The sequence below is a fragment of the Poeciliopsis prolifica genome, unplaced genomic scaffold (assembly GCF_027474105.1).
Source record: "Poeciliopsis prolifica strain line A6 unplaced genomic scaffold, Auburn_PproV2 SCAFFOLD072, whole genome shotgun sequence".
In the NCBI taxonomy this organism is placed as follows: domain Eukaryota; kingdom Metazoa; phylum Chordata; class Actinopteri; order Cyprinodontiformes; family Poeciliidae; genus Poeciliopsis; species Poeciliopsis prolifica.
Genome location: NW_026562447.1, coordinates 48,301 through 73,959, shown reverse-complemented (window position 1 = coordinate 73,959; position 25,659 = coordinate 48,301). Strand labels below are relative to the sequence as shown.

Sequence of the window (25,659 nt, the reverse complement as noted above, 5' to 3'; positions counted from 1 at the left end):
GCCGATGAGCGAGTGAGAAGTGGAAACAAAGGCCGAAATGGATGCTGAGACGAGGCGGACAAAAAGCCATGGTTTCACATCTCATCAGGTTGATTTTTATCCTTCCGGTTTTTATAAAAATTGTGGCGTGAATAATTGCAAATACTAAAAATAAGCAGGGCTGCTTTTTGATTTCTCCATCATTCATGCTTTTCTTCCAGATGTAGAGACTTTCTCAATCTTTGTGTTTTTATAGCCACTCAAAGATCAAAACATTTAGGACATTACTTCCACTTTTTATAGTTTTTAAAATATACTTTTTGTCATATGAAAATGGAATAGACATTAAAACCCATTTTGCTCTTCGAAAGCTAGATCATTTCTTTTAGATGAAGATTAGTGTGCAAAAAGGGTTCTTCATAAAATTAAGAAAATCATGACAAAATCCTGTCTTCTGTCAGAAGCTTTTTCAGCACTGCTGTAATACAGACTGTTGCAGGAAAAATGAAGTACAATTTCACATGTTGATGCACAATTCACATCAGAAATTTCAATGCCTAAACTCAAATACTTGGGAATCTTGGTTAGGCAAAGTGACTGTTTATAATTCTAGTCAAACCAATTACTGTGTTCTCAGGCATCCAGGGGAAAACCCCCCCCAGAAATTTATTCATGCCATACATCATCGTTTGAGAAGTTTCAAAAGAAATCAGTGATTGCAATCAGTCGTTGCCAGGAGCTCCAACAGGGAAACAAAAACTAAAACAGAAAGCGGAAACAGCAATTCACCAGGGATTTTCATCCTAAAAAGAGGCGAAAAGTCAGGAGGAAGAACTTCAAAACTGCCAATAACAGCAGAGGAAACTGTAAATAAATAATTATTATTACATCAATCAGATTTGTCATTTTTAAGGATGTTTAGCTAGATATTAAAGCTACATTTTTTGATCTTCTAGTAAATAATCAGTTTTCAGGAGGTGATGGATTCATGTCATAAAATGATTCCTTCAGAATTAATTTCCAGTGAAACCATAGCTATTGTTGCCTTTAAAATCACACAGAAGCAGACACAAAAGGTGATCCTGTAATCAAGCCATGCAGCTGGATTTAAATCTGCACTGATTTAAAACTCACTTCCTGGCGCGGTTCTGCACGGCCTGCTGCTGCTGCTGCTGTTGTTGCTGCTGTTGCTGTTGCTGCTGCTGCTGGACCTGGGCTGGAGCGGGCCGCTTACGACTCGGCTCCATCACCGGGGTGGGCAGGCCGGGCCGCACTGCTGGACTCCCACCATACGGTGGCCCAGGGGGACCCATGGGGGCTCCTTGGTGGGGCATCCTCGCTCCAGACGGCATGCCAGGACGCTGAATGGGAAGAATGCAAAACGAAGAGGTCAAACAAGTGATATTATCTTTAGTGTTTATAATTTACTGAAATAACTTCAGTAATGAGTAGGGCTGGGCAAACCGGCTGACTGATTTACGCTTCATATATGTTGATATCAATTATAATTTTGTTTTGTTTTAAATATCTGAAATTCAGTCAAACTGCTGGTGTGACTTTTCCTCTTTGTTTCATTCACAGTTTTCACTTCACACTGCTGTTTTTTTCTTTTTAAGCAGTTATGAGGTAAATAACTAATAACTTAGTTATAAGTTACTTTTCAGGAAAATATAGGAGGTTGTTTTCAGTCAATAATTTCTTAATATAGATAAAAACGTACTAGTTTTATTGGCAGATTATTTCATTTATAAACATTTTTTTTTCCAGATTTTTTTTTCCAGATTATAAGAGAAATAATCTGCCAGTAGAACTAGGAATTTATTCTTGTGTCATTTATTGTTAGGTCAGTTGTATTTAGTGTCTGCAGTCAGTTGGTTTGTTGAGTTAACATTTTATTTTGTCAAAGTCCATTTTGTTTCTCTGAACGCTTTTTATGAGATCCATAGTTTTTTTGTAAATATATTCTTTTGGATTTCAACTCAGCTCATCATATTATCAATAAAACACTGACTTCTGTGGCTGCATTGCAGCAAAATTTGAAAAGTTAATGGGGTACAGATACTTTTAAACCATATATTGTAAATTGGGTTACATGCAGTCAACTGAATTCGATTAAGACAAAAACCCCCCAAACAACCCAGCAGTGATTTGTCTTGTTCGTTTCTTTTGAGATAAAACAATACCAGAAACAAGAGGAATTGCACTGAGATCAAAAGTCTTGATCTTTTGATCTCACACGGCAAAAATACGGAACTAAAACCGTAATCTAAAATCACTTTCAACCCTAATAATGCAAACAGTCTCCCATGTTGACTTCCTGACGGCGGAGGACAGCTGGGTCTCTCACCTGTTCCTGCCATTCTCATGGCAACAGCTGCCCCCGGCCTTGGTTTATGGTCTGAAACCAAAGCACTGTTTGCATGAAATAAAGCAAATGCCTCCCCAGAGCACAGACCTCCGACTGTTTCTGTTCAGCTACAACAGACTGAGTCCGCAATGTCCAATCCGCTCCAATTAAACTGTCTTTCACTCCAACCTGGAGTCTGAGATAAACTGGAAGACACCAACAAACCATAGCTGGTTGAGCAGCTAAAGAGTTTTCTCTGCCTACATCTCCCATAATGCTGTGCCTTTCTGGATCGGAATTCAGTGGATATTATATCAGATATATTATCTATTGATATTGATCATGTGTCTATCACAATACTGTTATTGATTTATTGTCCAGCCCTATTTATGAGCTTGACCTTCTGGTTGATAGCTGATTTAATGTCTCAATATTTTTACATCAACCCTGATGCCGTCTATACTGTGAAGTTCACCAGTCCTTCCAGCAGCAAAACATGCACACACATCAGGATGCATATTTCTTTAGGTTTAATAATGGTCATTTTGTTTGCAAAATTCAATTTTACTTTTCTTTGACTGCAGAACTTGCCTCCAAAAGCAGAGTATTTGTTCCTCAGTTTATTTACAAAATGTAACTGAGATTTTTATTTCACTTTTAGTTTCTCTCTTACCAGCTTCCATCAGTATCTTCAAGGTCATTTTTTCCACACAATTCATACCAAAAAGACATTGATCTCTGAGACAAAACTCAGTGTTTATATTTGCATGAAATGATTTAAACAGATGATCGTGACACCTTCAGGCAACTGAAAATTGGTCGATTTCCACACAAGAAAGCTGTAATTGAAAGGTGCGACAAGATATAAATTTTTAACTGAGTTAACTGCAGGTATTTACTTAATCACATTTTCAAAGCAAAACCTCTTTCTGCTGCTAAATTACTAAATATATAGATGTATAAAATCAACAACAAATATATTTATTGTTTTATATTTCTTATTTAACCATCAGATTGATGCAAAGTGCTATTATACCCATTCAGCACAACATAGTCCTTTGATTTGAAGACAGAAAAATGCCACTACTTGGACCATGAATGAGACAAAGTACTGCCCAGTCAGAGACCAATTAGCAGTGGAAACATTTCCCTGAATATGCCAGACCATAAAATTGCGTACCGAACCGCAGCGGCCTGCTCAGTGGAAACATGTCCACTGAGAATCTGTGCAAGGAGTTGTAAATTGATGATCTCAATCTGATTTGACTGAGCTTGAGATAGTTTCGCAAACATGAAAACCTGGTATCAATTTCCTTCCACTATTACTTAAATCTTAGAAAAACACACTGGAGTTGTAACATGAGACAATAAAGAAAAGTTTGAGCGATGCAAATAGTTTACAAGCAAACACCAACGTTATTTTAGCTGATTAAAGCTACCAAAACAACAAAAACTGAAACTGAGAAAACACTTTCATAACTGAGATAAAAATGGTGATCAATGGGGAAAAAACTGTATTGAAGTAATAACTAATAAAAACTAGCAAACACACTAAAAACTAATTAAAACGAACTGAATTAGTCAAACAAAAAGTCACAACGAAAGAAGACCCAAAACTATCATAACCCTGCCACAAACACAAATCCAAATTGATCTTTAGACTCTCCACAAACACAGTGAAAAACAAACAAAAACACTAAGAACCGACAGTGAGCAAACAAACAATATTACATGACTCAATACATTTATGTGTTGGGAGAAAATTCGCCACTGCAAGCAGATTCTGATGGCATAATGAAGGCAGACATAACATGCAGCCATTGAAATGGACCAGGCTGATATAACACGTGATCAGAAGTCCAAACAGACGTTCCTGTCACTCTGACGAGGAGTTCGGTCTTTAAGGGGGGAGGGGATATGGCAACCAAGAGGCGTCTCCGGACTGGAGGGGATAAAACAACATATGGCCAGACATCCTCCTGCTCCAATGTTGTCACCTTTCTCAGTCTTTAGAGTCTACCCTCATGGATTAGATGATGAAACAGGGATCAGACTGAACCCAGCAGACAGGAGGTCGTCAGGAGAACCCGAGCCCACCAGATACCAGATACAGAAATCCATAGCAAGATGATGTAAATCCACACAAACACACAATGAAGGCCCCACTCTATACTGTGACCTGCTGAACTGACTCCAACACTCGCCCGGGGCTCCGCCAGCCGTCCAGCGATCGAATCTGCCATGTGGACGGCTATCTGAGAAGTGTGCTGGCATCTCAGAGAAGCTGGAGGGATTTAGAGAGGCCAAACTTAACCCACGCTGTCTGAAAGCACAACCCAACCAGCCTCTCAGTCAGCTACAGAAATTCACTGCAACGTTTCGCTTTTTACTTTGCCTCTTTAAAGAATTTCTTTCTTGCTTATGAGTTAAAGCTGCAGTATGTAACTTATATATATGTATATATATAAATTTCTTTACTTAATTATTGAAACTGTCACTATGTCATGACAGTATGAGACAGAATCTGTGAAAAATTCTAGTTTCTCTGAATTCTTCCACTGCAAGCTAGGAATGACCAAACAAAGCCAGGAGGCGGGTCTTAGTGCTGTCAATCACAATCCCAACCTTGCTCTCTGGCACGCTGAAGCTAGCGTAGCATGTTGTGAATGCTCAAACTAGTTAGCATGGGAACAGATGTCACAGATAAACAGATAAAGGAGGATTGAGAGTGCCTTTATGCAATTAATTGTCAGAATTATCAATTACTAAAATAATTGTTACATGTAGCCCTACATATAATCTTGTTTAATATTTTGGGTTTCTATATAAAAGTATTACAATTATATTCCAAAAATAATTGCATGTTCATTAAAGTAGATGCTGAGAAATGCAACATAAGTTAATTTTGTATCTCAATGCTCCTTTGTATCTCAATGCTCCTATTATTGGGAAGCAATTACACCTCAAGCAACAATAACAATCGACTAATTAGCTTTTAATTCTTTATTTACCACTTTGACAGCCACATTCATCTAATGATGAACCATTAATTTGTGAAAATGTTCAATTAAATGTTTGTCATTTTCATGAAATGATACTAATGAAAAATGCCTGGAGATTGATTTAGTATGTTTAAATTATTAATTTTTTTCCTCTTAAGATGTTGACCTCTAATCATTTAAAACAGGAAAAATAGTTCTGCTTGGAAAAAAATACTATTATTTAAATAAGCCTTTTAGCACCTAATTTTACCAAACACAAAATAAAATTAATAAATTAGTTTGGATTAAAAATTACTTTTAAGCTCTGTGGGAAAATTTCCCCATCACCTGAAATATCTGCTAATTCTGTGATGAGGACACATAATAAATTTCCCTCCAATTAAGGTCAGACATAAACCCATGAGCTGGACCGACAAGGAGAGCAAATTCGTACTTTAAGTGTTATTTAAATCAATAAAATGCTTCAGTAACACGACTATGCAGGTGGTTTTATAATTTGAGATGAGGTTACTGCACTCATAATTCATATTGAAAAAATATTCAACAGAAACTGCAAAATCCAAACACATATTTCACATTAAATGACAATTTATCTGGTAAAAAGTAATTTCAGATAAGACTGATCATGGCAAGGTCTTTGGTCTATTGTGGATAATTCAAGGTAACCGGCACATTGTGCTTGGAGAGTGAAGTGGATGTTGAATTTCTTTTATTTTACTTTGCAGACTAAATTCCTGTCACAAGGTTTGTGCATATGCTGATAGCTCCTCACAAACTGATTGATTTGTATGGTTCAAACTCCTCCATAGGTAGCTGAGAACTACCATTCACATTCTTTTTAAGGACTGCAACAAAGAAAATTTAGTCTGAGAGTTTGGTAGAAAAATGTGCAGAATGTTTCAGACAACACAGCAACAGAGTTTCGGTTCATGTTTTGGCTTATCGGAGTTTCTCACAAAGAGCCCTGGAAGGATTTTTCTTACAACCTGGCCCTCGCTGACCTCCAAAGCCAGAGACAGCTGGGAGGTAAGCAAGATAATGAGAGAGGGAGAGGAGGAGGCCTCAGCCTACCCATCAGCCATTGAACCAAAGCTCAGTCAAATCCTGCTGGAGCTGAAACTATAACTCTGATTGCTATATTTACAAATAAAACAAAAACATTTAAATCTGCGTTTTCTGCCTCAAAAAGCATTTCTTCTTTGCTCATTTCAACCATGAAAGGAAATGAGACGTCATCGCTTGCCACAAGCTGGCAAACTGTCCAAAGTCATGTCCCTTGGGATAAATACCCCTCCATTTTGGAGAACACACACCAAAAGGACCTCCTGCAACTTTTATAACAAGTTTTTTCCATCTTCAGATGTGGGGCGGGGATAAAGAGAAGATGAAGGAGGAAGACGAAGGCATGAGAAAAACGTAAGCAGAGGGAAATATTTGGCTTTGAGCAGCCAGAGCTTCATCAAGGTTAATTGGTCTGTTGAGAGGACATGCTCATCTGGCTCATCAATCACGCGGGTCATTGTTTCCTAAAGTGTGTCTGCAAGCTTCAGTCCCCCAAAACCCTTTTAATGACTGCTCCTGTCAAAGACACAATGCCTCTTCTGGTTTCAGTCTATAAATCAAGCTGGTGTCGCTAAAGCTGACATCAGCCTCGATTAAAACTGAGCTCAGTCTAAAACTAGTTGCACAAGTTGAGATTTCAGATCATCTTTGTTTTAACCACTTATGTTGAAGGAGCGTTACAAAATTTAGCTACACAAAATCCTGTCTGACGGCTCAAATTATTATTCAAGATTCTGAAATTTGATCATGGCAAGGTATTTGCACCAAAACATTATATATTATTTTCTTAATTTTGTATTGGCTTGTTAGCCATAAAGTGGAATAAGTTATATAATTTGACAGAAACTACTATATTTTTTAAATTTGAGAAGCAGAAATGTTTATGTACTCCCTGAATGATCAGATTTTATTTTACACAAGTAACAAACTTGCTTCCTTTGTTTTATTTCTTGCCAGTGTAGAAATCAGATCACATGTAAATAACATCATTATAAAGAGTTGCAGCTCAGTCTTTTAAATGTACAAATTAATAAAAATAAAGCACAATACAATCCAGAAGTACTTTTGATGTCTGTGGGCTTTGCACACTGAGTTCTTTCAATTGTAACACATTAATGAGGAAATAGGGGAAGCAAATTAACAAAAAAAAAAGAATCTTAAAGTAAAATGAGATGGTAGCAAATATTTTGTGCACTATAGCAAGTTTTATGTAAGGACAGAAACAAAAAAAATGACCTCTAGCTTTAGCATTCAGCAACTTACCAGTAACATTACAAAGGCTGCAGTGAAGAACATCATACTTTTTTAAAAAAAACATGGAAATGCTAATTAAAAGGTTCTTAAACAAAGACATAATTTAAGTCAAGACAGAAGTAAAAATAGCAATGGTTAAATTAAACGTCCACACTAGCTTTAGCATTTAGCAACGTAACAGTATCTTCACACAAGGAGCAGTAATTGACGGACCCACATTAAGCCACCGTTTCTGACCTAAAGGTCAAGCACGCTTGGGTCATGGAGCAGGAAATTAATTTCAGAGTTTTTGGGTTGTCAAAGTCCAAGTTGGTCTTAAATATGTTTCAGGAGGTTGGATATGATTTTAACAGAGTCTTTAAGCTTTAAACCATCTAATGTAACTGGATTAAAACAATTAAAGGTGACAAATGAGCAATAAAAGAAAACTGTAGCAGGATTTTTTTCCTCACAGTCCTGTTAATTTAGATTAAATTAATGCATTTTGTAAAGTAAGAAATAATGTGTTAAAAGTAAAAAAAAATTGCATGAACATTTTTTTTGTAAATATCAATATGTGAAAAGCTCAGACCTTCTTCTTGACTTATAAATACATTTTGGGGCAAATCTGTTGATTCTTTTCTTGATTAACTATGAAATAATTGGATGACAAAAGGTGATTGATACGAGAATTTGGGTAGAATACATTTACAGGCAAAGTTTTTTTTGTCTTTAAGAAAAACTTTACATTTTTATGAGCAGTTTTGGCTTAAATACTCCTCGTAAAATGTTGTTCTTTCAGCAAATTTAATTTTTTAGAGTCTCAGTTAATAATTAGTTGATTGCCAAACTAGTTGACAATTATTTAAATTAATTAATCACAACTAATCATCATTTGATAATGTCACCTTGACATTTTTAACAGAATGTTGATTATCCGATTAATAATTTGTGAAATTTACCAACTTAGCAATAAAATATAAAACAAAATTGATTGTTTTACTCTAAACGTATTGCATGCATCTCAAAGCGAACATCTTTTGTTTGAACTGACCAAAAGACGTGAGACTAGGGGTCACAAGAGCATACAAGCCACAGAACGGCTGAGACACCACAGACGTTCTTGAAGGTAAATGTTGTGAAGTTTTACCAGAGATTTTTTTTTTACTCCCCCAAACAAACCCATCTCCAGTCCATGTGGTGCAGGGAAGCTTATGGTAACAGTTGTCTAACCTCTAACCACATGAGCAACACTGGGCTTGACATTTCATGCTAGCTTCACATGAATGGACTGATTGTTCTGCCAGCCGTGGCTCCATCTTCCACACTATACATCTGTCGTCTGGTGACCTTACAGGTTCAAATCCTTCCACGGACCAGCAGCGGCGGCAGCAGCACGCCTCCTGGAAGGATACTCCAGAGGACTCGTCATTTCCCACCCTCTCCCTCTCTCTCTTGGGGTCTCTGAATCCCAGTAAAGCAGTGTGCGTTTCTGCTAGCCAAAGGGGAGGGAATCTGGCTGTTTTTCTTGCTTTTCTTTCCTTGCTTTCTGCAGCTCTGCTTCGATTTCTGTGATTTTTCATGTGCATGCGAGCTCCAACATCCTCCCCTCCTGTTCCATTCATGCTGCTCCACTTCTCCTGACAGATTCGAGGGGCTGGAAATAACCTTCACATGGCCAGCGTTAACCCAGCTCTCTCTCTCTCTCTCTCTCACACCGATTCATCCACACAGATGCATGCCAGAGCAGGAATGACAAGACAGCGCCACTCACCACTCCATGGACCAGGAACTCAAACAGTTTGCTCTTGGTGGCTTTCCTGGCTCCCCCCGCCGTCTCCTCCGTAGCCATTTGCTCAGTCCCCTCCGCTTCACCCTGCTACGTCTCCCCTCTCCTTCTTTTGTCTTTCCCTCTCCCTTCTCCCAGCCTCCTGTTCCCCTCCCCTGCTCCACTTTCCTTCTCTTTGTGCTCTCCTTTTCAGCACTGCCTGTCCCTGACTCTCCTTCTCGCTCGCTCTCCCTCTCTCTCTCTCCTATCTTCTGAACGTGTCTAGCTCACTTTTTTTTTAGTTGGAGCCGGGCACGTCGCTCGCTTGGAGGTGGAGTATGGTAAATGAGGAGGGGGGGTGGATTCAGAAGCCATTCGGGGGTCTGGCAAGGGGGTTCCAGCCAGCCCACCCCTTCCTCTTTTCTCCCCGGCGCAGTTGTTGCATTCCAATGGTAGATAAGGACATGCGTTTGGACAGGGTTAGCATTGGGGTCGAGGGGTGGGCGATTGGGATTAGAGCCAGTGTTGCCAGATTGGGTTGGTTTCCACCCAATTGGGTTGGGAGAAAAAGACACACAAAAAAAAGCTGTTCAAATTTGGGCAACTCTCCACAAATTGTGGCAGGTTTTTAGAAAGTGTTTCTTTGAAATAGTTGTCACTGTGTGGCAGGAAAGTACAAAAACTTTCAATAAAATGCCGTTTTTGCATTTATCTTGGTGGTTAATTTATTTTTAAAACGTCTAAAATCTGCCAAATTTGACACCGTCAACGACTCAGTTTTGCTGAACTACAATCCAGAACCGAACAGATGAAGGTAGAGGAAATACTTTTGCCACTCAGCCTCTCACAAACAGGTAAGGATTATGGCGTCATCAACTAACTCTTTATTCACCTAGCAGCTCAAGCGCTCTCTGGTTACGTAGCAACAACCTGAATAACTTGCACAGCATCAGTTTAAGGTTTCGCCAACTGCATAAAAATTAAAAATCTTAGCATGGTATTAGTCCTCCGTCATACAAAAATAGAGTGCATTATAATTTTTTAAAATTAGTTTTACATGCTCAAAAATAAAAAATTTTAATAAGTCTGTAGGCTATATGATAAAATTATTTAAAACATAAAAAGGGCTTTGGACATTTGAATAACTGACCATTTCCAAATGTTTTCAATCATCAGCTGTTTTCTATTTTGTTGCCCAAATTTTTAGGGGCCAAACAAAACAATTTCAAGGGTCACAGATGGCCCTCGTGCCACACTTTGGACACCTCTGCTTTAAAAGAACATAGTATATGTGACAAAATCTGACACTATTAAGACAAGTTTCATTAGAAGTCGAGATTTAGGCTGGTTTTTAGGAGTTGGTTGAGTTCTACATTGTGTTTGGGCTGGAAACAGTCAGTCAGATCTGGCAACCCTGATTAGAGCCAGACTCCCCCCCCCCACCACCACCCAGCGACCACTATCAGCACTCATTCTCAAAAAAGGACATTAGAGCTCTTAAAGGGGCCACGCTGCATATAATTAACGCACATATGCTGCCTTATATGATGGCGTTATGACACGGAGAAGTGCTTGAGAGTGCTAAAGCCACTTCACAGGAGGACCTAAAAGGGGACATGTCAAGAAAACCTTCACTTCCTGTGTTTTTCTATTCAGGGTGCAGGGGCAGGTTACAAACATTTCCTCCTCTTGCCTCATTAGGGTTTACCTTTCACCCAGTAAGTCAGCCCACAGGCTAAGTTCAAGCTAGACACATCAAGCTTGACCCAGACAGAGAGGTGACTATAAGGCACTTGCAATTATGCTTAATTTATTTAAAAAGTAAGAAAGAAGTGCACATAGAGGCCTAGTTCAAGGACAGAAAAGCTAAAGTTGTGTTGTCTTCCCGCTAAAATGACATGCAGGTCATTGCTCTGACTAAATCCACTCCACAGTGACGATCACGGCCCACTCCAGCCCATCACAGATCAGAGCGCTGAAATATTCATGAGGTTATTTGAATGACAAAGAGTGCACCTTGTCACTGGTTTCACTTCCTTTTCCACTGGAGTGAAGATGTGTCCATCTTCAGCCCATTTTGTATTTAAAACAGGTTTGGGCAATGAGGACTTAAAGTTTTAACATTATATTTTGTGCAACTATTGTAATAATAAAACTGATAAGGACTATTATGTTGGGTTTTTTTTTAGGTAACTGAGTGGCTGTGACACCACAAACATAAATAATGCTCTTGAGAAACACATTTGCAATACGCTTCTTTCGGACATCAGTCACACAAAAAAGTGTGACACAGTAAGCATATTTAGCCACATTTTCAAATATATCAATACTCTCATTGAACAAGCGGTGGAGAAAATAGTAAAGTAAACAATCCCACCAATAGGGACAGGTTTCTAAACATCAATAATTGAAGTATACCGTAAATATCAAATTCAAAAATGCTTTATTAATCCCAAAGGGAAACTAAATATGATTTAATATAACATAAAAAAGTATATTAATATATGTTAATCAATCTATAATTTATATATTTATTTGTATTATTATATAATATATAAATTAATATATTATTAATATAATTCATAATATTTAAATATGTAATATTATTGTATTCAGCTAAATACAATATAAATAATAAATTTACCACAATAAATGATAAACAATACAATAAATAGTCTCCTCTAACTTAAACTTTTGCATTTTAATGTATATTTCTTTAAGGTTTAGTATTTTCATGGATTCTTTAGATAAATAATCAGATATAATAATTTTCTGAAGACTTTTGCTTTTTTTCACACTAGAATGTTTTGGATCACCGACCTAATTTTAATATACGACAGAGAAAGTAAATGCAAAATGCTGTTTTCAAATAATAATCTCATTCATTATGGAAAGAAAATCCAAATGAACCTGGTCTTATTATTGCCCTCTGACCTTGCTGTGTTGCCTTTAGTAACAGCAACTCCCAAAAGTAAAAGTTTGACAAAAACCTTTGTTGTTGTTTTTTTTTTTACTCAATTGCCGTTTTGCCAAGTCACTCTTATTATTCAGGAACCGCTGTGCTTCGGATGCTATTCTGGGTTCTTGTGTGACCTCCTGTATGAGTCACTGAGGCGATGTTTCAGTAATTTTAATTGGCCAGCCACTCCTGGGAAGGTTCAGCAAAGTTTCATGCTTTCTCTGTTTGTGAAAAATGTTTCTTGCTGTGGTTCACTGGCCTCAAAAAAGCCTTAAAATGCTTTTCCACTCTTTACAAGCTAATAGATGTCAAAACATTGTCATCTTTTCTTAAATTCTCTTTTAACTGGAAGCAGGATGTGAGAACTTTCAGCCTACTTAATATTGTCAGGTTTTATTTAAGTGATTTATTGTTTCTTCAGGTCTGACAGTCATCGGGTCTGGGTATGGGTCATAAAACTGGAACAAAATGGCGTAAATCGGAGTTGGACCATGACTTAATGCGGCGTGTTTGAATATTCAGCTGTTAAAGAAGAATTTAAAGTTTTCACACAAATTCAGTTCAAAACATCTCCAAATTTCATTCTGGGAAAAGTCCAAAACAAAATGATAAAAAATGAAACAAATGTCTGAACACTAACCCATACCAACTTACTTGGTTGTGGAGAATTAGTTGTTTTTTTTTAAATATATATATATATACTAAAATGCATTTTTATGTATTTCTTGTTGATAGCTACAGTAATTCAGCATATGTAAATTCTCAATTCTACTTTTGCTGTCTTTAAACAAAGACTAAGTTGGCTAGAGAAAACCTTCGTACAAAACAGCAATTGCTTTGTTTCTGTCATGTAACATTGTTTACTGTGCAGGCTTTAATAAAATAAACTTGAATTGAACAGAAATACAAAGCCAACAGCACCTGAATTTCTTGGAAAATTACAATCAACTTTTAATTGTGATTTGCCACAAAAAGAAAAAAAGTGGTGTATCATCTTTAAAAAGGGCAGATTGTTTTATTTTCAATCATAAAAACAGTTTTACTGTGATGTGTAATTCAAAAATAGTCCTTAAAACGTAACAAAAGTTCATAATTTTATATTTAACCCATTAAATTTACTTTAAACCTCCAAATATTGGAATCAGTTTATCGATTTTCAAATTCTTTGTAGCTTTAATTTGCCTGGTGGCGACACCTGCTGTCCACTTGCGAGAACGCAGCCATCAGTAATTAATTTTAGGAGGTATTCTGTAACCTTCACTGATTTCTATTTTTAACAAACGTTTTATTGTCTATGCTTGTGATAGCATTATAAAAATACGTCCTGTGGGACGTCGGGCTACTTGCATTGTACGTTTTTATTCACAGAATCACACAAGATGTGAGTTACAGTTTCCTACAAGGTCAAAAGGCAGAGATGGGGCCGGCTTTTCTCCAGCTATGGGCGTCGACTAATAACAAAGAGATCCAGCAGCACAGGCAATGCATAAAGCCAACATAAACCCCCCTGCTGGCCCCCCGCTGTCTCCCTCACCAAATCCAGTCAGCCTTACCAAATGGTGATGTCCCAGTGAAGCAGACAGGGAAGCAAAGGGGGCTTACAAGGGGTAAAGGAGATGCGGACGTTATTATTGATGACCAGTAGGGGGAGCAAAACAGACAGGCGGGGAAGTGCATACAGCCTCAGGAAGGAGAACTTATTATATTACTCATAGTGAATATAAACTGTTTTTATGATCAATTTCCACCTGAAAAGAAATTCTGAAATAAATAACTAACTTTTGTTTTGAAGCTTGACTCTTCACTTCCTTTTTTGGGCCACTGGGTGGAGCCAGAGTGTCCAATGCAGGCCTTTCAAATCTCTTTTCAAAACTCTCCCACACGTTCATTTCTATCCGGTTCCACCACATCGGTTCATATTTATCTAAATTCAAGATGGCTTCATGTCTTCATGCAACATGAAGCTTCAAAACGACAAAAAGTCAGGGATGTTAAGAAAAACTGTTATTTCTTTGGAGAAATACCAGAGATTAGTTGCCACTTTTGTTTGTTTGATAACCAAAAAAAATATTAAAACACAATAAATAAAAAATAAAACTATAAAGACCAAACTGTTTATACTAACATAGCTTTAAATCTAATGAGAAAATATTTTATTCTCTTACTTTTTTACTAACTTGATAGCTTGAACATTAAATGTGAAATTATTGGGGCTACAATTAACCATTGTTAGCTACTGAATATCAGCCAAATAGTTGCCACTGGACAAAAATGCAAAATAAATAAAAAGAAAAACACTGGACCCCCAGTTTTCAAGAAGACATAAGCATCCAGCCAGAAGTAGCATGAAAAGCATATTTATGACTTAGGATAGTCTAGGCAAAGTCTAGACCTAAATTTAATATTGCAAGATTTGAAAAGCGATCTGCACTGATGCTCTATTCTTGATATGTGGGAGGGTTTGGAAGAGTTCTGTAAATACACTTCTTTAGGACTGAAATGATTAACTAATTATTCTGTTTAATTTATTATTGGAATAATCGTCAACTAATTTCGTAATCGGTTAATTGCTAACTGGAGTATACAGACTCAAAAAAATTAATTTGTTCACAGAGCAACACTCTCAGAGAAGTAATTAGGTCAACAATATATACATTTTGCATTTAAGATAAAAACATTGTAAATATTTTCTACTTTGGACTTAAGTGGCAGTTTTAATTTCACTTGGTTCAAATCCTATATAAAACACAAAATATCCTATTAAGCACCTTTTACTTTTCAATTATTTCTAGGTTAATATAAATTTTAATCATTTAATCTACAAATAATGAAGCGTACATTACAGAAATGCTATGATATTGCATTTTGGACAATAAAATGTTTATTTTCTTATTTAAAAATTAATTGCATTTGCATCTTTTGAATGTGTTTCTAGTAATAAATAAGAAGGTATCAGTGGTTAAATGAAAAAACTGCAAAAATGTACCATTTTTTAATCGAATTACTCGATTAATCGGTCAAATAATGTACAAGTTTTTGTTGGCTAGTTAAAAAGAAACAAATAATTACAAACATCTACCACAAAATGCAACTTTTTCAGACGTTTACATTTGTAAATCAACACTACTTGCCCAAAATAATGTATACGATTAAAATTAAGGACCGAACAACTATGAATTGAAACATTCAAAACGATAAACCTTCTGCTTCAACGTGTGTGAGAGAAAACTGCAGCAATCTACCAATTACGCAGAGGGGAGAAGCAGAAAGAGAGGAGTCAAATTTTATATGAGTGCTGAGGGATAACTTGCAGTTCCCAGTGGCAACGTTTACATACCAGAGACTGTGAACCTGCCCTTGTCAACATTATTGTCACAGACAGATGGGGTGCACTAGGGGGAATGTGGACTGTACAGAGGGCATGGAGAAAATCTGATTCACTCCCACTGCTGGGCCCCTCGCTTCTCTTTCTTCAGTTTAATAGCTGCAGACAAAACTCAGCTCAAGCTGCTTAAAGGCCAGAGTTCTCAGCGAGCAACTCAATGGCCAACGGCTGCCTTCAAAGGGACTCCACAAAAGCACGACCTGCGCCTTCTCTGAGGGGGGATTAAAGAAGGGAAGAAGTACATTTGAGCGCTGATTTCTCACAGCGAGCGAGGCTTGTGCAGCGAAGGAGAACCTGCAGAGAAAGAGAGAAAAGTCTCCCATGACAACTGGAAATAAAGGCGGCATCTGCTGATGTTTTGCGCTCAAAAGTGATTTGGAACTTTTAACTGTGGAGAAATAGATGAAAAGCAGCCGTGTTCCTCCTGGACGGTTGTGCTGTGTTGGCAAGGGTTCTTTTAAGCCACAAATAAGAGATTCAGGGACAAAGCATCCAGCGTCTATAAAAAGGAACCACTGCAAGAGCAGATGGAAAGATGGGGTAACAGTAAAACAGCCAAGTCCCCCCCGCCAAAACCCACCCCACCCACGAGCGGCAAACAGCACACTGAGACGAGCCCGCAGCACTACCTGCCTCCAGGCATTTCCTGTTTGCTGTAACCATGGCAGCGGGATAATCCGCTCAGTATTCAGAGCCAGCAGCCAATGGTGCGAGAGCAACGCCGACGTTAGTGATTTGAGAAGTGGAGCAGCAGCTGGCAGACTGAGACTGGGCTGATTTCAGAGCAAAAACTGTGAAACTGGAAATTAAACATGCTTAGGAGAAAAAAAAAGACTGGATGAAAATCCTGCAGAATCCTCTTCACAAGAGATTACTCAAATCCAAGCTCCTTTCTTCAATCGTTCTCATGAGTTAGCTCAACCCAAACAAGGATGCTGCAACCTAAATTCTTTCCAAGGCATAATCATAACTTTTTACGCTTCCTTGAACAGGTTAGGAAAGGTTTATGTGCTACATAAAATATGTCCGTTGCATTTTTTTGTATAAATTATCAGATTTGCCCATTTTGAGCTGCTTTCAGAATGAGCCGTTTTAGGGCCTCTTGTCACTTTAACACTGTAAAACACAAAATTTCACCACATATTTTGTCTTCTTTCTAGTGAAAATATCTTAATACAGTTGAAATGAGATAAAACTAACTCTTTTCAGCAAGATATAGGAACTGAAATAGCACCAACAAACTCTCGTATATTACTGAAAAGCTATTCATACATTAGTTTTGTCTTATTTGAAGATATTTGCCTTAATAACTTGATGTGATTTTGAGTTTTTGCAGTGAAATCCCAATAAACTCCTGCTGGCCAAGACCACCCAACTCAATATTTACCCTCGCACGTGAAAGTTGCTGCACACAGATATGCAATTATACAACTGTACATCTTTGAAAAGCAGAATTAGAACCTCCTGCATAGTCAACAAGAATACAAGTGGTTTCTGAATGAAAGTCAATGACAAAACGCTTGTCTCTTCCAGACAAGCATTTTGTCGCGTATAGCAGTAAAACCAGCCAACGAAGCAATCAAGTTTATTTGTATAGCGCATTTCAGCAACAAGTTAAAATCACCACTAAACCACAAATATGTTGGTCTATGTTCCATTGGTTATAGGTTTCAAAGCAACTTTAAATAGGTGGAACTCAGTGTTTCAGCTGTTTTGCAGTTTTCTGGAAGTTTGTGGTGAACAGAAGCAGAATACTGCAAAACCAGAAAATCCGAGAGATCCGGAAGGTTAACACAACAACAACAACAGATCTTTGATGTGTTTTGGTGCTAAGCCATTCAGCAATTTGTAAACTGAGAACAGTTTTTAAAAGTCTATTGCATGGAGCCATGTAAAGACTTTAAAATGGGGGTGATGTGCTCCATCTTCCCGGTTTTACTGAGAACGCGAGCATCAGCGTTTCGGATCTATTAGATGTTTATCAGGCAGACCAAATGTACTGGAGTTCCACTTGAGTTGCAAGGCAAAAAATTTGCATATGGGCAAACAAATAAATAAATCCAATTTGGGTCACATTCGAATGCTGTGTGAACCTGACCTTTCATGAATATTAGCAACACTCAAATATTTGAAAATTATTTTACCACAGCAATAGCAAGGTTTAAGCATCTCCACCTCAATCTCCTTGTATTCAGGTGGATCGGGTTACTTAGAAAAACATTTTGGGTCAGATATTTCCATAAACAGTGCTGATTTGTTTACCTTTTGCCATTCTGGGATAAATCTTTTAGGGAAAAACAAAAGCTTAAACATCGAACAGGGATGTATCACAAATTCATAACCACTGAAAACAACCAAATTATGGCATTTAGATAATTAATCACTGTATGATAAAGATGCCAAATGTCAATGCAAATGCAAATGTTTGCTACTTTTATACAACAATAAAATGAATGCTAAATGGTTCCAGTCAAGCAGCAGTTTGAATGTTGGCATTTTTCACTCCTTTTAGATGCTTTACTAATTAAATTCAATTCAAAAATGACTTTATTAATCCAAAAGGGAAAATTAAACATTATTTCCACGTTTCCAATGTTTATCAGCTGCTCCCTGTTGAAAATCATCCTGTTTCTATGGTTACGCATCATAACAAAATTGCAAAAATATGAATAATGTTGCAAAACAAACAAACAAAAAAATTGTCCAAAAAAGAAGGAACGGTTGTCCTTCAAAAAGGCAGTTACCAATTGTACAATCTTTTGACATTTCAGATTACAACATCGATTCTTCTTTAAATAAAATTTTCACATTTCACCATAATTTTTCTTAGCAAAAGCAGACAGAAGTATAAAGGCAACATGCACAGAGGCAGTTTAAAGTGTTCAGTATTGAACCGTTTCCCTTTAAAATAGGTCAGCCAGCTGCTCTGTGAACTGTGAGACCATTACAGGCCAGACATTTTGCTTCAGAGTTGAGTGGGCAATCTCATTATCTGGTTTATAAATGGAAGCCAGGTTTAAAAAGATAAAACTGTTCTATATAAAAGACAGGAAAAAGAACGGAGCCAAGACACAGTAAAGCTTTAGGTAAGATAACGGTGATCAAAACACGGAAACTATCTGCTCCTGAAACTGGAGACTGTGAAATTAGGTCAGAAAATTCTCAATTTAGAACTGTAAAAATACATTTATAGAGGTAATAAAGTGGGAGGTATTAAAAAAACATAACTGGTAAAATGTTCAAAACGTTTACAGGAATCAAAATATTCAAACCTCAAAACAATATTTCCAGATCGCTGGCAGCAGAAATGAGGATTTAATTTGTTGGAAATCATTATGTTTATGAATAATAAAGCATCTTGTAAAAGTATTCTGATACCAGGAATGACTTATTTACATTTTGCCTCGTCTCAAACACAGTTTTTAATTCACTGGACTTTTATGTGACCTCTGGATGTTTGTTCAGGGTGGAAGGAAAACCTCATCTCCAGTTTTAGCTCTTTTAGCCTGTTACGTTTTGCTACTAGGGGAAAAATTATCAACCCAAAAGTACTTTCAGGAGCAACAACAAAACATTTTTAAAAATTAAAACCGCAGAACTTGATGTGACTAATATTGTTGATGTGACTAACAATATTGTTTTTATAGGAACAGGGTGACTTAATCATCATAAATCCTAAAATTTGAAAGAGTCTTGCACGTTTTCCTTATTATTTTATTTTCTAAAAACAAGTCTCCATTTCTATCAATAACCTGTGAACATTAATTATGTTTGCAATGTGGATGTGGGGTGGGTTGATGTGCATTGTTAAGCTTTCTGCCACACCTAGCTTTTTGCATGTAGGTCAAAAAGGTCAATCTTGATCTCTTGGCTTGTGGCAAAGCGTAAAAGGAACTTCTTGTTGCGTATTTGAACAATAGCTTTCTTCCTGTCACTCATTCAGGGATGCGAAATCAGTGGAGTGCCAGCAGTTGAGCTTTATTGAAGGTAGCAGGTTGCACTAGATTTTATTTACAGCTATCAGACTGAAGGAGGTTAATTAATACTGGAGATTATTCAAATTAATTGTGATTAATCAGTTATTGTATTGATTCACTTGCCGACAGAAAAACAGACGTAGAAAAGTGATTAAGGCAAACCTGAACAAAAAATAAATATATTTTCTATTTAAGATTTTTTTTAAACCTTTAGTCTGTAGTTTTAGCTTCTTCTGGTTCAAATTTTTATATTAATCACCTTTTGCTATTCAATTATTGATCAGTTAATAAAAGAAAAAAATAGATAATCCCCAAACTGTATTAATATGGCAAACATAAATATTCTTCTTAGATGCAGATTTATTCTTTGCTACAAATGATTAAGCACAAACTAAATGAATTTTTGCACTTCAGGTGACGTTTATTTTCTTATTTAAGAATTATTATTTGTTTAATGTTTTTCTGAAATTGACTTTTAAAAATCTGCAGAATGTGACTATTTGTTATTCGACTAAATAATTAATCGTCAGTACAATCGATAAGTTAATCAAATTGCAGTTAATACAAATGTGCACAAAACTGAGCAACTAAATGTTTAACTTTCTAACCCAAATTTTCCATGAAATCAGTCTCAAAATTAGTAAAAAACAAACAAAAACCAAACAAACGCAGAAGACCCTGATGGGCATCCCAAGCTGAATTTCAAACATGGCTGAACAAAGTGACTGTTGTGTGAGGTTTCCCTTAAAAAGGCAGGTCAGGCATTTAGCAAACTGTAGAAGGAGCTGATTCTCTGATCCTTTATCAGACCTCGGAAGCTGTGATGGCACATTGCATACTAATGAGAATGGACTGTTCTCCTTTCTTTATACTGAGCGCGATATCTGTGCCAGCAGCTGGGTTAGGGAAGACTGCAGCTTGAAACGAAGCTATTTTAGTCCCGTTTCTTTTCTTTTTTTTCCACAGAAGCAGCCCGAACAATGACCAAACACTTCTTCTACGCCATAAACCTTAAAACAGAGAAGCATCTTCCAGATTCTGACTCTTCATGAGAGCAATATTCTTCTTAGAAAGAGGAGATGAAGCAGCAAAGATGGAAATTTAAAATATGTTTCATGGAAAAAATCGCAAATGAATGGAAAAATTCACATCACCTGGAGTTTTCTGACATTACTATGACTATAAAATATTATAAATATTTTTGATTAGATTTCTCAATGAGACATTCAACTATTGTAAAGTTAATTTTTTGGTGATTTAATCAGTAAGAAATGTAAATATGAAGCCATTTTTCAAATGAACCATAAAAAAACAACAAAAGCAAAAAGAAACTTATTCTAAAATTGATTCAATGCTTATTTATGTTGGGATGCAGCAACAAATAATAAGCTTAGAAGCATGCTATATATATTTTACATAGAAATAATACAGTTTCCACACATACCAAATACCAAAATATCCTAAAAATATTCCAATAATTTCTAGATTAACTGCTTTGTAACACCATAGTTCAAGTGTTAATATTAACAAAGACTAACAGCTGAAACATATAAACTATAGACTTCTGCAGTTGTGTTAACATGTTTTCCAATGCTAATGTTTAGCAAAGCTACTTCAATATAGAAAAAACCTTGTTAACACAATAAAGGAAAATATGCTAAACTCCTTTAGACACATATGTTATCTAACCACCATGATATTTTATTTAAAACAGTGCTTGTGTTTTAAATAAAATAAAAATATAATCTATAAATCAATGCATTTTTGATGTAAATAACAAGCACAGCTGTTTATCTTTTTCCAAGCCTGCTTTATAAAACTCAGGAGCTCATAAGAAATGGAATACATTCAGTTGGATCTTATGGGAATGAGCTGCTGCTGCTGCTGACTACAGCTTTAACATAAAAATGAAATTTTCCTTTGACTCAGCAGAAGTAGATCTAGTTTCAGCCATACACCCCAAATTCCTCTCTCCTGCTGCTGCGTGCAGCACAGCCTGCCAGCATATTAACTGTAAAAATAAAACTTTTTGTTCTGCTCATATGCAACTCACTAAAAGTCAAGTTTTCATCGTTATTATCAGAGGTGAGTAACTACTTACATTTAATTACATTTACTTGAGTAACGTTTTAAGGAAAAAATAGACTTGTAGTCCTTTTAATTGTTTAGAAATTTTATTAAGTGTCATTATTCTTATTTGAGTAAAATTTCTGGATATTTTATCAAACGCATGTCACTTCACTACAGTTAATTAAAGTGAGACTTCTTGTTTTTACACAAACTTCCTTGTTTTAGTGTTATTTTCTATCTGCTGGGCCTGTTGTGCCATTTGGAGGTCAAGTGAATTAAACACCATACACTGTCCATGGACGTTTTCTATGCTTTTCCAACAATTGGTACTCTAATTTAATTAGTTTTATAAGTTTTATTTAAAAGCAGTTTTTGGAAATCTGCTTCTTCTGCTTAAAATGTGTTATTTTGAAACTGTATTATGTAGTTTTAGTCTTTAAAATATCAGAATTTGCACATAACTTTATATATTTCTCTGTTAGATGACCAGGACCGGATTTACAAGGATGTGGGTCTTTGGGCTGGAGTTTTGGTTCCCACTCCAAAATGATAATTAAAATACATTAATAAGTAGTTTTATACATACATTTATGGATGGCATAAGTAGATCCATGTTGTTCCAAAATAAATGACTATAATTTTGAGTATTGTTTATATCAGGAGTGGGAAATATGAACTTAAAGTTTTAGCACAATATGTTGTCGTACTTTGGTGATAATAAAGTAGAAAAAAATAATTTCTTAGAACTGTCACTTTGTCACAACAGTGTAGTTTACGACAGATAATCTGAAAAACAAGTTTATTTGCCTTCTCCCAGTCCTCCCAGTACTAACTGCAGGAAAACACCACTCTGTCAAAAACAACCAATGACTCAGGTGGAGGTTCTCAGTGCTATCAATCATGCTTATGTGCATACTACCCTTTGTTTTCTGCTACGCTACAGCTTCTGGAACGTAGAGCATACTCTGAAAGCTAAGGCTAGTTAGCATAGCCACAGATGATGGTGGATAAACAATGCTAAGTGGTTTCTTTAACATATTAATCAATGTGTACACAGTGATGATTGGCAGCACTAAGATCCTCCTCCTGGCTCTATTTGGTTTGTTTTTGGCATTTATTCAGAAACTCATTAAGGAGAAAGCTTTTTTCCACAGACTATCTGTCTCATACTGGATTTTTAAATATATTTAACAAATAATTTAAAAAACTGCTTTTATTAAAAATAAATTACACTTAAAGTGTAATTTATAAATTTTATTAAAAAACACAGATTTTTAAAAATATTTATTGAAACAGTCACTATGTCGTGAGACTACGCTATGAGGAAGATAATCTGAAAAAATTAGCTTCTCCCAGTGCTAATTAAAAACAACCAATCAGAGCGAGGATCTTTGCGCTGTCAACAACAATTCCAAGTGGTGCTGCTCATCCCTTCTTCCCTTTACTCTCTACTACGCTTCAGCTAGCATAGCCCGTCATGAATGCTCAGGCTAGCTAGCATAGCCACCAATAACAAAGCCATTAGAACATTTAGCAGCAAGTACCTGAGGATGATTGATGGAGGAGATCAATCTTTTCACAGATTATTTCTCATATTTGTCAATATATAGTGACAGTTATAACAAATACGTTAAAAAAAACTAATAAAAAAATAAAATAAAAGTTACATTAAGTAGCCAATTTACATTTTAACTCTGCTTTTCACTTTTACTAGAGTCAAAAAGTGCTATAGCTACTCTTAAGTGCAATTTCTGGGTACTCTAACCACCTCTGATTACTATCACTGAATTGAGGGGTCAAATTGGGAAGTAGAAAAAGTGAGAAGATGTGATGGTGTGCCCTCCTCAGGGAGGTGCATCCCGTCTATTACTCCTCAAGTGTCTGTTTCCCACACCAGTCAAGGTTAACAAGCCGCGCTGGTGTCTGCGTCGGCTGCAAAACGGTGAGGGGTGGCGGGGGCTGGGGGGAGCGGAGGTGCAGCCTGCAACTATACACTGTGCTGTGTGATGATGCAGACAGGCAAACACTGAAGCCTCAAAAATATCCACATCCCACTCCCTGCTCAGCGTTCACTAAAACACCGCGTACCAAACCTAAAGGCTCGCCTTGAAATTATTCACCAAGCGCAATTTAATCCCGGTACGTTTTCTCCCCTCCACACGCACAATAAATAGCAGCAACGCGAGAAAAAAAAAATAAAACACACACACACACACAAAAAAAAACTCCAATGCGCACTATAATCCTGAACCTAACGTCAGGGGAAAAAAAATGTAACAAGGAATAGTTTTCATGGTGGATGCGGATTTATGAGCAGGCAGAGACTCAGAGCAAAATGTGCTACAAGGTAGCATAAGCATCCATACCTTTCTCTCCATCACTATGCGCTTTTTGGGGAGCGTTTCAACAACAGCAACTGTAGGATGTGTCCGTCTGTTGTGTGGAGCGGGTCTTTGGTCCGGAGCTTCCCACCTCAACTTCCTCTCGGCTTTCAGCACAGCGGCGCCTCTCTCCCTCTCTTTCTCTCTCTCCGTCACTCTCTCTACCACTTCCCCATTACTGGGCAGCTAAGCGACTTATTAGCGCTGGCCTGTGGGACGCCGAGCCGGGGATGGAGCCAGAGCCCGGATTGGAGAAGCCTCGGTCGGGAAAGGGGGGTAGAAGGAGCGCAGCGGCGCAGGCGCGGTCCCTGCTGGAAGGCGATATAATGAAAAATGACCAGAGGAAGGGAGCGTCAACAAATTATCCTCCTCCTCCTCATCATCATAATCATCAGCAGGTTTCATTTAGAGGCGGGTTTGGGGATTTCAACAAAATGGGATACAATTTCTGAAGTTACAAAAAAAATATAAAAAATACGGGAATATTTGTTAGTTTATTTAGTCATCATTAAAAGAAAAGACAAAAAAATGTCATATTTCCATCACCTCATTCATATATTTATAAATGCCAGTTTCAAAAATAAATATAAAATTTTTTGCTAATTAAATGTTTTGTTTGGAAATTAAATATTTAATTTGCACACATTTAGCTTCCAAACTAAATGCTTAATTTGCAAATGTTTAAGTTGGAGCTAAATATTTAGTTCCCAAATGCAAACTAAATTTATAAGTATTTAGCTTTCAAATTAAATCTGTAATTAGGAAATTAAATATTGTGTAAATACTTGATAAGTAAAGTATTTGCTAATTAAATATAGTTAGGAAGTTATATTTTTAGTTTGAAAGCTAAATATTTAATTCCCCATCTACAAACTAAATATTCATACATTCATATTTAATGTTTAATATTTAGCTTGCAAATTAAGTAATGAGCTTCCTGACATGTTTTATTGGCAACCGAAATATTTAGTTTGAAGATTAAATGTTTAGTTTGTAAACAAAATATTTAGCTCACACCTAAAGATTTAGCATTTGAACATTCAAGTATTTATTTCCTAACTAAACATTTCAGCATTTATATTTAGTATTTCATCATTTTAGCTCGCAAAAGAAATGCTTAACTTGCAAATTAATAATTTAGCTTGAAAGCTAAATATTTAGTTTGCACACCAAGTATTTTGAATGCAAATTAAAATATTTAGTCAGGAAGTTGAATATTCAATTTGGAAAAAAAATATTTAACTTGAAAATGGTACACATTTTCCAAACCAAACATTTGATTTCCAAACTAAATATTTAGTTAACATTTTTTTCCAGCTTAAATTTACAAACATTACTGTGCAGTAGATCTATGCAAGATTCTTTTACATTAGACTTTATTTTATCCGCTTTCCACTTACTATAACTTTAGTTGACATTTTTTAAAACATTCCTGCATTAAAGTGTCAGACATATAATAGTTGAATTTAATAATTAAAATGTTTGTAGCACTTACT

At 36.5% G+C, this 25,659-nt stretch overlaps 1 protein-coding gene across 5 annotated transcripts in view; it reads right to left on the bottom strand.

Moving 5' to 3' along the window:
• Window positions 1-24,438, bottom strand: part of smarcd3b (SWI/SNF related, matrix associated, actin dependent regulator of chromatin, subfamily d, member 3b) — a 44,900-nt gene extending 20,462 nt beyond the window's left edge. For 2 of the 5 annotated variants that reach the window (XM_055020933.1, XM_055020934.1), the window contains exons 1-2: window positions 9,398-9,711; window positions 1,114-1,340 (exon numbers count right to left, since the gene is read on the bottom strand). In XM_055020933.1, the coding sequence (XP_054876908.1) occupies window positions 1,114-1,340; window positions 9,398-9,475 (305 nt within the window). In that variant the 5' untranslated portion in view covers window positions 9,476-9,711. Of the gene's footprint in view, window positions 1-1,113; window positions 1,341-9,397; window positions 9,712-24,148 lie in introns of those variants that run through there. The other 3 variants (XM_055020936.1, XM_055020937.1, XM_055020935.1) reach the window with 2 other exon arrangements.
• Window positions 24,439-25,659: the final 1,221 nt, after the last annotated feature.